Below are 13,379 nucleotides of genomic sequence, written 5' to 3'. Positions count from 1 at the left end.
TGACGGTGCCCTTTTCTCTTTAGTAAGTCATCTGTGGGGTGATGCTTTGGAACTATGAATATCCTCAACCGTTCAGCACTTATTGATAATTTTTACCTGAATCAATTATTGGTCGTTCAAAAATGGTGATTTTCTAGTTCTATAATTTCTTCTCCATTTATTAGTTGGTATTTTCCTCTAACGAACAGCTTTCCCTCCTCCATCTCCTCTCTCCCTTTGAATTATGATCCACCGCGTGATCTTGAGTAAGTCACGTCACTTACCCCCTCAGGACCTAAGTTTTCTCATCCTTAAGATGAGATGACCTAGGGGTCACATTCTTGATTTTTAGTCAGTCAAAGGGGAAATTCTCATAAAAGAACTGCGAGGCAGAGAATGAACCGGTCCGGGTCTGAAAGGCCAGGCCATGGCATCCATCCATCAGTAGAAGAATCCCACGTCGTCCCCGTCCGCCTCCCCGTGGCCCCTCCCATGGCAACAGTAACTAGTAACCTCCGGGCGTTCTCGCGAGAGCGAGCCCTTTCCGGGACAAAGGTGCGGTACCCCAGGCTGATCCGCCGCACATCAACCCCCGCCCAGCCACCTGCGCGCTGTGTCCTCCCGCGCACGCGCGCGCGCACGGAGCCAGACAGTTGGTGGCGCGGCTTCGCCCCAGCTGTTCTCCTCCGCGCTCAGAGCCGCGGCGCGCGACCCCGGCGCGACACGACGGCGCAATCGCGGCGCGGGGGGAGGCAGGGGCGCGCAGGCGCGGCGGGGGCAGCGAGGCCGCGCAGGCGCGGACGGCGGTGGTTTGAAGAAGACCTTCAGCGTTGCCCTGGCGGAGCGGAGAGGGCTCCCTGGCTGGAGGTGAGGAGAGCTGAGGTCGGCGGCGGGCTGGGCCGGGCCCGGCCGGGGGGCCGCCGCCGAGTGGGGGCCGACGGACGCGTGCCTGACGGAGGGCTGGGAGGGAGAGCAGCCTGACGGGGCGCGGGCGCGCCGGGCCGCACAGGGCAGAGGGGACCTTGCTCCCCGGGCCCCTCAGGTGATGGAGGCGCGGCGCCGCGCCCTTCCCTCCGCCCGCTGCGCCCGCAGGGCTCTTTCCAGGCGGCAGGCCAAAGGGAGGTTGGTTTCTAGGGAAGTTGGATCCTCGAACCCCAAACCCGCGCCGCGCCCCCAGCTTCCCCTCTGGAGTTGTCCAGCATCAGGGGAGCTCTTCCACCCCTTACCGCCGAAGGGAGGATGCTGTCTGTGCAACTCAGAAAGGCGAAACGAGGAACAAAAGGGCCTCTTTACTGACCTTCAAGTTAGTAGTGGTTTAGAGTAATGGTTAGTAATGGTTTAACGCCCCCTGCCCGCTCCCCCCCCCCCCGCCGCGTCTAATGCAACCTGAGTACGTTGTGCGTGTCTGCAAACAACAAGTGCATTTTATAGGGCTAGAAGATAGATGTGATGATAGCTTTGCTCCCGAGTAACAGGATGGCTCTGTGTCTTCTCGATTTTGCTTGATCATACCATCAGTGCATTACCCATCAGAGTCTTGGGCCTGAAAAAGTAAGCTTGAACTAGGCGGAATTGAGATGAGTTAGCAAACTAAGCCAGCCACACGACTTGTGCAAACTGGCGGTGCTTTTGAAAAATAAACAAAATGCTAAGAGATTGTGATTAGTCCCTAGATGGATTTTTGTCAACATGTAAGTGTGTCTTTTTCTTGTCAGTGGATGAAAAACCAGACTGTAAAGGCTTAACATTTCTATTTGAATATATAGTGCCAGTTTTTCTATACTTACCTCCCCGAATTATAGACTGCTGGCAAAATTTCGACAGCTACCAGTGTCACTTGTGATTATAAAGAGTAATATGAAATTGCAATTGGCAATGTGTAAAAAGTCTAGAATTGGTCATTTGACTACAAGGGATTGAATTGTAAAATAATTGCTCTGGAAGTGAACTATGAAACCCTGTGGCTCAGAACAAAGATTAGTTATGGTATGAGTCAGTGCATTTATCCCGATTCATCTTTACCTTATTCTTTCCTCTTAACTTTTATGTATAGTTACACTATACTCTGTCCTCTTAACATATCATAATGTCTGTCATATTTGACAGATTTAGGTTAAGGAGCAAATTTTCAATGAATTCACGATTAAGAAGTGCATCATAAGTGTATGTTATGTTCAGGTATAATGGTATAGGCAGAAACTTAGCAGAAGGCCAGATTAAGAGCGAGGCTAAATACAAATAAATATTAGTTTGACTGTGTAGATGGTTCAGGCATAGTAATTGCAAGGGCTAGTTGGTGCTCTGGATTTTTCTGGTATAGTAACCGGGCTAATGGGGTTGCTGGACGTGGTTCTGTAATTGGTAGACGTGGCTTTTGAGGCTGCTGCTGGAAAGGGTTTCCCATTATACAAAGACGGCAAAGGAATGGTATGTTCAGCAGTGTTGATAGAGCTTCTGAGAATTTTGATATGAGGGTCATATTGGCAGCAGAAACGCTGCATGCATTCTAAGTATCGAAGATGAAGAGTCAAGGCATCTGGCGTTTTTGAAGGCTCTAACCTTCGAGTGTACACCAGTTTTTGTAAGCAGATTACTGCAGGTAGAATCTGTCCTATTTCTGGTTAATGGGTAAGATCATAGCACTTTGAGAAGAGCTTTGAGAGAGGGTATATTCAGGATGAATAAATTAAGTAAAAAGTCCCATTTAACAAAGCATCTTCTTCAGCCTGAGAGAAATTTCTTTTCTTTGAAATGAAATCAGAAAGATGACCTCTGTGAATCTCATGAAAAAATTCTTTTATTCTCCAGTGTTCTAGAAAGCTCTTTTTAAAGGAGCAGAATGCCCTCTCCTAATTTTGCGTGCATTAGGGTATAAGCTTTAACGTTGCAAAGGAAGAGAAAACTGTATACCTCTTCTCACACGACTAAAAGGTAGGACTGTGGGTGAATAAATACTAAATGGTTCTTTTTATTCCTTATTCTCCATTTTTCTTTATAAGATATGTGTAACACACCGACTTACTGTGACCTAGGAAAGGCTGCTAAGGATGTCTTCAACAAAGGATATGGTAAGTGTGCTATTGGAAATATCCAGTTTGGGGTAAGGGTTAGTATTCAATGCCTACTATATGCAAGATACTATACTAGTAAAATGAGGTTGTCAATATTAATCTCCTTCACAAGATTTAAGGGGATAACTATTAACACGTTATTAGACTTCACTCTTTAGAGGTTGAGTGCTTTGCAAGCATTGAAAGCAGTTTATCTACATATATACATATGCATATTTCATATTATCTGTAAGATGAAGTAATATAAATAAATCTATAATATTTATGCCTCCTCTGGCTAGTCCTGGGGACAATTAAAGTGGGGGTACATTTTTCCTCTTCCAAATAATGGCACCGTTTTCATGACAGTGAGGATACAACTTTTGACTTCTTTGGAGGAATATATATTCTTTGATCCCAAATAGACATTTGTTTTTTGGTTTTTAAAATTTAATCTTTAAATTTTTAATTTCTTGAGCTGTACACATTGATTTTTTCTTATTAACTAGTAATGTTAATTGTATAAGCTTGTATTTATATCAGTATAATATTTTCTCTTAATTTTGGTGCTTATAATAGTATGTATCCCTTTCATTTGTTCTTTAACTTATATTTTTAAAATATGTCTTTATTATTTTGAGGGGCTTAAAAATTATTCTTATTTTGTTATAATTCAGTTTCTCATGAAATTCTCACCTAATGAAAATACTGTGTATTTTCCATATGGAAGGTACTATGAACTATTTTCATGATTTCTAAGTTGCAAAAACTGGAGTGAATGTCACATTTTGTACATTACTGTGTTTTTGTGTGTCTAGGGTTTGGCATGGTCAAAATAGATCTGAAAACCAAGTCATGTAGTGGAGTGGTAAGTACGTAATATATTTTTAATAGATGTAGCATAATTAATAAAGGCAGTTGTTTAGAAATCATTGTTTAGTCTAGTTATATGAAACAGCGTACTCTTGGCAATTCATTGTCCTCCCCACAGCCTTGTCCTGCTCTCACATTTCAGGGTGCATCCTCATTGAGCCACGGAGGCCCGGGGACAAACAGATTGAAGTTTGGAGGGCCTTTGTGTTTGTCATGAGTCTTACTCTCAGAAGATGTAAAACATATATATATATTTTCTTGACCCATGTCATATTTATACTTTCATGAAAACGTATAATGGGCGCTAAAAACTTTGCTTCCATTATAATGGGTTCATGTAAGTTTTATTGCCCTTTTACAAAACAATTTTAGTCTCTGTCCCTTCATGATTAGTTGAAACAAATGTAGAAATAAAATGCATGTAGCTTAGTCTACAGTTTTTATTGATGTTCATAAAGTCTTTTTTACTGGAAGTTAGGAATATAGTAAAGGATATATGGGTATATTTTCAAAGCATCATTAACCAGAGCTTTTATTCAGTAAATCTCAGCGAGTAGATTAACTTTACATTCACCTCGTTCTCTGATTTGTCCTCATTGGCTGCATCTTTTTTTGGTATTTACATGTTCACACCAGTGCAAATTTTATTTCTGGATATATGCATTTAATGGAAGAGCTGGAGGCATGTCTCATACTCCGTATAATCCTGCTTTGTCACTCTCATTCTTTCTCTTTCTCGTAGTAAACAAATACATATGCAGCTACCCTACTAGGATGGACATAGTGTTGAACGGTTCTGTTAAAATAGGAAAATTACACTCATTTTGAGTAGGGTTTCAAAATTTGTTCAAGTTAGGTTTGTGTTGCAAAAATCATCATCTAAAAATTTTATCTCCCTTTCATGCTGCTGTGATGTGGAAATACTCATTCAGATGGTAAGAAAAACAGCATATTTGTGTGCCTGTTTTTATGGCTGCTTTTGATCTCTGGTATTGATTTAGGGTAAATTTTATCCATTGCTCCAAATTTCTTAGATTGTATCTATATTTTTATCATATGCTATCTATTTAACAGTAACATTTTAATGATTATTTTCTTGCTTACTAGCATTTAATTTAGAGCAATAGATGTTACATGCATGTTATAAATATATTTTGCACTATTAGATCTAATTATGAAATTAGACAAAAACTGAAGCAATTGTGCGCCAATTCTAAATTTTCAACTTAGAAAAACTCTAGCCTCTTTTGGAGATTTATACTTCTGGCATTTTAGACTTTTGACAGAGCTTCAGACTAAGAAATGATGATGAAAACAAGAAATATGGACTAAATATTCTTTTACCTTAATTTTGTGCCTAAAGTTTTCCTAACTCCAAAATTAAGGTTTATATTTGCTATAGTTTCAAGTTTATGAAAGGTAAACGTAAAACATAAAACGGTGGATCGTTGGATCTACTACAAAAAAAGCAATGGTCACATTAAATAATGTGTGTGAGCTGTTAAACATGACTAGCACTTTATCATTGTTTACTAAGGCCTTGCCCTAACTGTGCAGCATGAGATTCTGTTGGAACGCTTTCTGTGTGGTGTTGATAAACAGATCATAGTTTCCCAGTTGTTTCATCAGCCTGTAGAACTAGAGTTATGAACCGGGTATTTGGTAAAGGAGGATTCATGTTGCAGACAGTGAGCCAGAGCTGCGCAGGATTGGCCGCATTCCATCACTGCTGGCAGTATTTCAGAAATGTTCTTTAAACACAGGGCCAATCAGAATGTGTTTTTCTTGACAGTTCATAGATTGTCAGTGACAGGTGTTGACTGTTTGCTTCTCCCTAGAAGGAGATCTGTTTCTAATTGCATATTGTCATATGACTGAAAGGACACCTAAGAAGGGAGAAGGATATATTTTTAGGCATTCATTGTAACTACTTAATAGAAAGCACTTTAAAAGGTAGATGGGGGAGAAGGGAGAAAGAGAGAAATTATTTCATTTTGTTGTGAAATATGGGTAGATACTTTCAAATACTGAAATTGTTTATGCTGAAAGTTTTACAGATTGCTTTGTGGACAAAAGCAATAAAGTTTTCATAACAATGTGAATGTACTTAATGCCACTGAACTCTACACTTTTTAAATTTTTAATGGTAAATTTTTGGGGCCGGCTTGGTGGTGCAGCGGTTAAGTTTGCACATTCTGCTTCAGCAGCCCAGGGTTCGCTGGTTCGGATCCTGGGTGCAGACATGGCACTGCTTGGCAAGCCATGCTGTGGTAGGCATCACACATATAAAGTGGAGGAAGATGGGCACGGATGTTAGCTCAGGGCCAGTCTTCCTCAGCAAAAAGAGGAGGATTCACAGCAGATGTTAGCTCAGGGCTAATCTTCCTCAAAAAAAAAAAAAAGTAAATTTTATCTTAAGTGTATTCTACTGCAATAAAAATTTAAAAAATTCTAAATGCGATAAATTTCTGACCCTATTAAAGGGGAGAGGGGGGTGCTTCCTGGTGTCTTGGGATTTTTAAGGACTTTAAAATTAACTGATAGTCTGAAAGATATGATAGAGAATGGATAATCTTTTTCAGGTCACGAGAGCAAAATGTTCGAAATTCAATATTTTGTCTTTTTAGTAAAGGCGTTTATTTTCAGTAAAGATATTTCTCTTTTAAAGAAAGGAATTTAAGATTCCCATTTAATAAGAGAGTATATGAAATAGGAAATATCAATAAAAGAGGTGGAGTAATGGAAAGATCTAAAACTGGTGAGAGTAGAGATTAGAAAGAAAGAAGGAAAGCAGGAAATAAGTTGCTGTAGAGTAGGGCCGTGGTAAAAGTAAATTGTATTGGTTTCTGATTTATTGACTACTACTTTTTGAAACAAATATTTTCTATTTGATTTTAAAGTAATTATTTTTTCTTGCTTATCAGGAATTTTCTACTTCTGGTCATGCTTACACTGACACAGGGAAAGCATCAGGCAACCTAGAGACCAAATATAAGATCTGTAACTATGGACTTACCTTCACCCAGAAATGGAACACAGACAATACTCTTGGAACAGAAATCTCTTGGGAGAATAAGGTAAGAGAAAGCATCAGAAGTTATTTGTAGGTTAATTTATCTTGCAGATAAAATGATGAACAAACCCAAATATAATCTGAACGAGATCTTACGACCTATCTAGTAGTCATATATTTTCTCTGCACATGGCCTTCTTTGGTATGTCTTATGTTTCTAGGAAGTAAGGCTTCGTTTGTGAGTACATAATTATCATATCACATCTTTGTTCTGGCCTTTTGTCCTTATTCTGTTATATAGCTGAGTCTCTCTTGGGTAGACCACACTGTTTGCAATGATTTAGTTTAATTTTGTTTTGTAACCATTGCAAAATTGGCTCCACAGAAAAATGTTTCTAAAATCTATAATGTTTTCAAAGAGAGAAAATTATCAGCGGATATTTGTCAAGTGCCTGCTGTGTGCATGGCACTATTTTTTGAGGTATGTCTGTATGCATATTACCATATTTGGAAAATATATATGTGTAGCTGAATAAATTACTCAGGTTGGCTCATTAAATGTCAGGTTATCTCATTACAGTGATTTCAGGAGAGTATCAAGATTATTTTGTTGTGTTGGAATTTTGTTGTTTTTGTTCTGTAATTTATGTTATTGGCTGTAATAGGATTTGACCTACACATTTTAAACTCTGGTGAGAGAATCATGATAAAGCCTGGCAGTGCGGGGAGAGGGGCAAGGGGACAGGGAAGGATAAAGAGGTAATTCATTAAATAATTTAATATTTGACTTTCTTTAATGTCTTGCTTTTCTTGTTAGGAAGTTAGAGAAAACTTTAGAATTGTTTTCTTGAGTCAAAAGAAGAATTGAAAATTAAAAATGGTTAATTTTAAATCTTTATTTTTCAGTTGGCTGAAGGGTTGAAACTGACTCTTGATACCATATTTGTACCGAACACAGGGTAATTATCCAAACCCCATTTTTTGAAATGTCTTTGTAGCCCTTTGGGATAGAGAGGTTTAGAATCGGGAGTTGCAATGGGAAGTTTCAATGCAGGAAGAGCTTAGGAGGTTGCTGTTAGGAATCCTAGAGACCTTGTGTATGGAGTAAAGAGAAAGCAAGACTCTCTTGAGGCAGGGTCAGATTTTGATTTGAAAATTGAACAGATGAACAGAAATATAAATCTAGTCCAAAGAGGCATCTAGTAGAAAAAGTTTAGGAGCTAGATGAGCTCGAGACTAGACATTTCTTAAGCTACTCTAGAGATTCATGGATGCGGTATTTTGCTGAGAAGTTACTTTCTTAAGAAAACAGTGTAATCTCCTGGCTGTGGAACCTGTAACCAGTAGTTCTGCTACCGACTTGCTTTCTTAGCCTTTATAAATCCCCCAACTTCTCCACCTCAGTTTCTTTATCTAAAAAATGGGGATTGTGGTGTTTCCCCTCTGGCTAATGTGGGCCAGTGCTGTCTGAAGGACAGAGGTGCTAGGTAAAGGCCGAGTGGCAACAGGTGTGTCCTTCTTGCCATACACTTTAGTTATCTTCAGGAGAAATATTCTTATAAGAGGCCTGATTGGAATGGGGTAAGGTTTATTAAGAACTAACTTCAGGGGCTGGCCCCGTGGCCGAGTGGTTAAGTTCGTGTGCTCCACTTTGGTGGCCTGGGGTTTCATTAGTTCAGATCCTGGGTACAGACTTGGCACCACTCATCAGGCCATGCTGAGGTGGTGTCCCACATGGCACAACCAGAGGCACTCACAACTAGGATATACAACTATGTACTGGCGGGCTTTGGGGAGGAGAAGAAGGAGGAAAAAAAAAGATTGGCAACAGTTGTTAGCTCAGGTGCCATTCTTTAAAAAAAAAAAAAGAACTAATTTCATATTTTCAGTATCTTCCTTCAAAAATGTGTACTTCCATCCATCTAGCATTGTCCAAGGAGAAAACAGTGACCCTCAGGGAAATAAATATGCTTACCAAAGGGCTGAACCCTTGAAAAAAAACAAGGACACTTCTCTCCACTGATAGGTTAATAATTTAGACATGAAGCGTGTGGAGTGTTAACTTTTGTAGCATTTGGACATTTAGAAACATTTAAAGAAATTTAGCTGCTTGTATGTCTACATACATATTCAGATTATTAATTTGGTACTGAAATACCTTATTCCTTTTTATACTTTTGTTCATGGCTTCATGAAATTAATCACGAAATACCGTATCATTTGAACTTATAGTGAGGATTAGGTCAAAATAGTGTATATATTTTTAATCCTAACAAAATTATATTTGCAGAGCTAAGTCATTTGAAACATTTTTACTATATATATGCCATCTACCAAAGTAATATTTACATTACGGGAGAGAGATGATCTTATGCTAAATATTTTGGACAGTAATAGAAACGTATGTTGTTTTCATTGGGTTGTTTTTGTTTTTTACAGAAAGAAGAGTGGGAAATTGAAGGCCTCCTATAAACGGGATTGTTTCAGTCTTGGCAGTAATGTTGATATAGATTTTTCTGGACCAACCATCTATGGCTGGGCTGTGTTAGCCTTTGAAGGTTGGCTTGCTGGCTATCAGATGAGTTTTGACACAGCCAAATCCAAACTGTCACAGAATAATTTTGCCCTGGGTTACAAGGCTGCAGACTTCCAGCTGCACACTCATGTGTGAGTGTTTATAATTCATTACTCCTTTAGTGCCAGTGCAGTCACCCAAAAAGATGGCAGCCATTAGCATGTTGAGAAGGTTAGAAGTGATGGTCCTTGCGTTTCACATGCCTTGGTGGACACCCACCCTCGCTGTGCTGTTTTCGTGGTCAGCAGAACATTGCCAGGTGTTAGTGCACTTGGTGCATTGTGCTGTGCTGCTGGTAGTTACTGGCCTCTCAACCTGTACCCCAAACTTGAGGAAGCTCTAGAATGTGGAGAGAGCACAGGGCATGGGTCACCTCCTGATATAAGGGATCCTTTGGAGATGTTCCAGCTCACTCTGGTGCCCTACACAGCTTGGCATTGTGTGGAAGCAGGTCTGTTTGAATCTTGAAGAACAAGTACCTAATAGGTCCAACATCCTGGAGCATCCGAAGTAATTCTGTGGAGGTTTTCAGGTACCCTTGGTCAGAACCCAGCCAGCCCTGTTGCATTCAGATGTAGCAGAAGTCCTCAAAGCCATCCTGGGTTCAATTCAGTAGGCTGCACGCTGTTTGGTTAAATGAATTTGAACTTTTAAATTGTCTTTTATGTCTTGGTGTACTGGGCACTGCTACTATACCAGGAAGAAAAAGCAAAGGATGAGCTGTCTGTTTTTTGAAGTGTTGCAGATTGCTCTCCATTAGGCATTCTAATTCACTTATGGGGACTAAAATAAAGTCAAGCAGTGGTACAGACAGTGGCATTAAAATTGATGAAACACTATTAGGAAAATCATGAAAACTCAGGGACTAACTTCTGGGATGCTTTGAAGCAATAATTTAGGTAATTCTCTAGAGCAGTGCACCCTAGGTATTGTAGGGAGGGTGCTTTCTAACTCTAGGATTGTGTTTCTAATGAAATCCAGAATTGCCGTTATTCCTGTACCATTATGTATTGCTTAACGACGGGGTGTGTTCTGAGAAATGAGTTGCTAGGCGATTTCGTCGTTGTGCAAACATCAGAGTGTACTTAACAAACCTACATGGTATAGCCTACTACACGCCTAGGCCATATGGTACTAATCTTATGGGACCACTGTGGTGTATGCAGTCTATCGTTGACCGAGACATGGTTGTATGGCACATGACCGTACTTGTACTGCTATATATATTTTTTGCCAGAATCTTTATTGAACTCTACTTCTAAATTCTGTGACCATCTCAAAGAGATCTTATAGATCATATTTATCTGAGGTGTCTGCCTTCGTGCGTAATTGAGTTATGTCTAAGAAATGTACATCTGTGGAGGAGCCAAGTAAACGAATCAGGTGTGAACTACGTTTCACTTAGGGGTTAAAAATTACATAACTGGATTGAGTTCTTTGTTGTGTTTGGTAGTCATTATGCAAGAAGTCGGCTGAAATCTAGAGCTCCAAAATGAAATCCTTGTTGAGATGGTCTTAGAATGTGTTTCCATATCATGATGGTGGTACAAACTAGATATTTATGACTTTTTCTTATACCGTGAAAATAGGAACGATGGCACTGAATTTGGAGGGTCTATCTACCAGAAGGTTAACGAGAAGATTGAGACGTCAATAAACCTCGCTTGGACGGCTGGCAGTAACAACACCCGTTTTGGCATTGCTGCTAAATACAAGCTGGATTGCAGAACTTCTCTCTCTGTAAGACTGTGCTGCCAGATTGGGTCTGCTCCTGGGGCGTCGTCTAAGCTGTGAACGGATGCTGTGATATCGTTGTAGTTTGTGTGTTCTTTATTAACTTGAATTAGCTAGTCATTGTGTAGTGAGGAAGAGTAACACACCTGAAGTCACGAAACGTGGGTTCTAGTCCTACTTCCTCCTGGATTTGGCTGTTGTCTGACCGTTTCAAATCATTTTATCTCTTTGGCCTCAAAATTTTCCTATTTGTAAATTCACGGGATTTGAGTACTATTCTGGTTGCTATTAGTAATTCTTATTAATAATAACACTAATGGAGCTGTTAAGTTTCAGGTACTGTGCTAAGGGCTTTACATGTATGATCTCCTTTAATCCTCACAACTACTCCACGTGGTGAATAGTATCCTCATCCCCATTTTACAGATGAGGGACCCGAGGCTTGGAGAGGTCAGGTAACTTGCCCAAGGTCACACAATAAGTGGAGTGCCAAGATTTGGACCGAGGTCTGTCTCTCATCAGAGTTCATGCTCTAACCACCATTAGAAGTTGTAAACTGTCATCTCAGAATTCAGTACATGGGGATGTTTGGCTGCACAGTGTTTTAAAAAAATTTGAGGCATTTTTAAGCTTGCATTCTCAAGGTCCCTGTTGTCCCCACCAGTCGTATTAACTTCTTAAAAGATTTATCTGTTTATTATTCAGTTTCAATAACTCTAGATTGGCCCTAAGGTGCTTTAGCTTTGGAAATATGGTGCCTGAAATGGTGGTTGTATTGGACTTACATGTTACAAAATTGATTGTTTTCTAACTGTTTCTGTTTCATCTCCTAATCTTAGGCTAAAGTAAACAATGCCAGCCTGATTGGACTGGGTTATACTCAGACCCTTCGACCAGGTAAGTAAAGGAATTAATAACGATGGGGTTATGACAGAGGAGTAATGAAAATCACTTACAAAAGAACCTACCATCACTGTAGGTTGATTCAAAACATTTTGTAACATTTGGTTCATACAAAGAAACAGATCAAGAACTTTTGCTTAAAAATATTTTTTTTATTTCTTATTAAAAATATTTATTATATATTTTTAATATTTATTTTTATTTATTTGTTTCTACTTAGCTCACCCTGGCTTGTGAGTTTGGTTGATCACTCATTATTTTAACCCTGAACTCTAAATAAAGTTTGCCATGATTATACTTTACTCATTACAGATTAGATGATTAGATATAACTCTGTGTTGAGTTAGTATGCTTGTAACTCCTGCACCCAGCTGTAATCCATGCCATTAACTCCATATATTGCTTCTAGAAAATTCAGATCTGGTTGTAATACGTGATACAAATGATTGTGGTGTTTTCTTCTTCGTAGGAGTCAAACTGACCCTGTCAGCTTTAATCGATGGAAAGAACTTCAATGCAGGAGGTCACAAGGTTGGGTTGGGATTTGAACTAGAAGCTTAATGTGGTTTTGAGTAAAGTATCAGATTGATCTGGAGGTGAAGAGAAATGAACCCACTATGTTTTGGCCTTAAAATTCTTCTGTGAAATTTCAAGTGTGAACTTTTTATTCTTCCAAAGAATTATAATCCTCCCCACCCTGAAGTCTAGAGATCGCAGGTCCATCATAAGGGAGGTGCTTGAAGGCATGCTTGGAAGTTGTCACGTTCGTGCCACGTTTCAGTTCAGTTCCGCAGTGTTATTTTAAATGTGTTCCTCAGCGACAATGTAGTGTCATGTTATAAAGGAAATGACCCAATCCTCCAGTTTGTACATCACGTCCTGCATGTCCCACACCACTTTTTCATGACCTTTTAATATATCGGTCTCTGTGCTATAGTGGAATTTTTGGTTTTGCATCAGAGTAAAATAAAATAAACCCATCACATTTGGAACATAATTGCTTATCTGACTTGCTGCTCGTGGCTTTCTTATATTCGTGTGATTGATTTTGTTTTGAAAAACACTCACAGGTGGGGTTTGTTTCTAAAGTGGGATGTCTGAAATCTGCGTGCTGTTGCCTGTCCCTCCACTCTTGTTCACCTCTCTCCCTGCTCCTCTGCGGTCAGGCCAAGTAGTGACAGTGGGTTTGGTCATGCTGGGCAGAAGCACACGTGTCAGGGTACTTGCTTCCTGTTGCAGTGTGATGGAGCAG

The 13,379-nt window shown here is 39.8% G+C and overlaps 1 protein-coding gene across 2 annotated transcripts; it reads left to right on the top strand.

Annotated features, from left to right (window-relative positions):
* The first annotated feature begins 506 nt into the window (after positions 1 to 506).
* VDAC3 (voltage dependent anion channel 3) lies at positions 507 to 13,124 on the top strand. Of its 2 annotated transcripts, none has more exons than XM_014837797.3 (9): positions 507 to 846; positions 2,979 to 3,047; positions 3,848 to 3,897; positions 6,827 to 6,979; positions 7,822 to 7,874; positions 9,355 to 9,582; positions 11,080 to 11,230; positions 12,064 to 12,121; positions 12,597 to 13,124. In XM_014837797.3, the coding sequence occupies exons 2-9, from the start codon at positions 2,981 to 2,983 to the stop codon at positions 12,686 to 12,688; spliced, it is 852 nt and encodes a 283-aa protein (XP_014693283.1). In that variant the 5' UTR covers positions 507 to 846; positions 2,979 to 2,980; the 3' UTR covers positions 12,689 to 13,124. The 2 variants fall into 2 exon arrangements, with proteins under 2 accessions (XP_014693283.1, XP_070355917.1); XM_070499816.1 differs by lacking the exon at positions 507 to 846 and adding an exon at positions 2,479 to 2,578.
* The last annotated feature ends 255 nt before the right edge of the window (positions 13,125 to 13,379 follow it).

Source organism: Equus asinus, chromosome 27 (genome assembly GCF_041296235.1).
Source record: "Equus asinus isolate D_3611 breed Donkey chromosome 27, EquAss-T2T_v2, whole genome shotgun sequence".
In the NCBI taxonomy this organism is placed as follows: domain Eukaryota; kingdom Metazoa; phylum Chordata; class Mammalia; order Perissodactyla; family Equidae; genus Equus; species Equus asinus.
This window is presented reverse-complemented; position numbering and strand designations above follow the sequence as displayed.

Excerpts from the sequence above, each read along its gene's own strand:
- VDAC3 (XM_014837797.3), top strand. The coding sequence starts at position 2,981 with ATGTGTAACACACCGACTTACTGTGACCTAGGAAAGGCTGCTAAGGAT. Across the intron at positions 3,898-6,826 it reads CCAAGTCATGTAGTGGAGTG|GAATTTTCTACTTCTGGTCA; the intron begins GTAAGTACGTAA and ends CTTGCTTATCAG. Across the intron at positions 12,122-12,596 it reads TACTCAGACCCTTCGACCAG|GAGTCAAACTGACCCTGTCA; the intron begins GTAAGTAAAGGA and ends TCTTCTTCGTAG.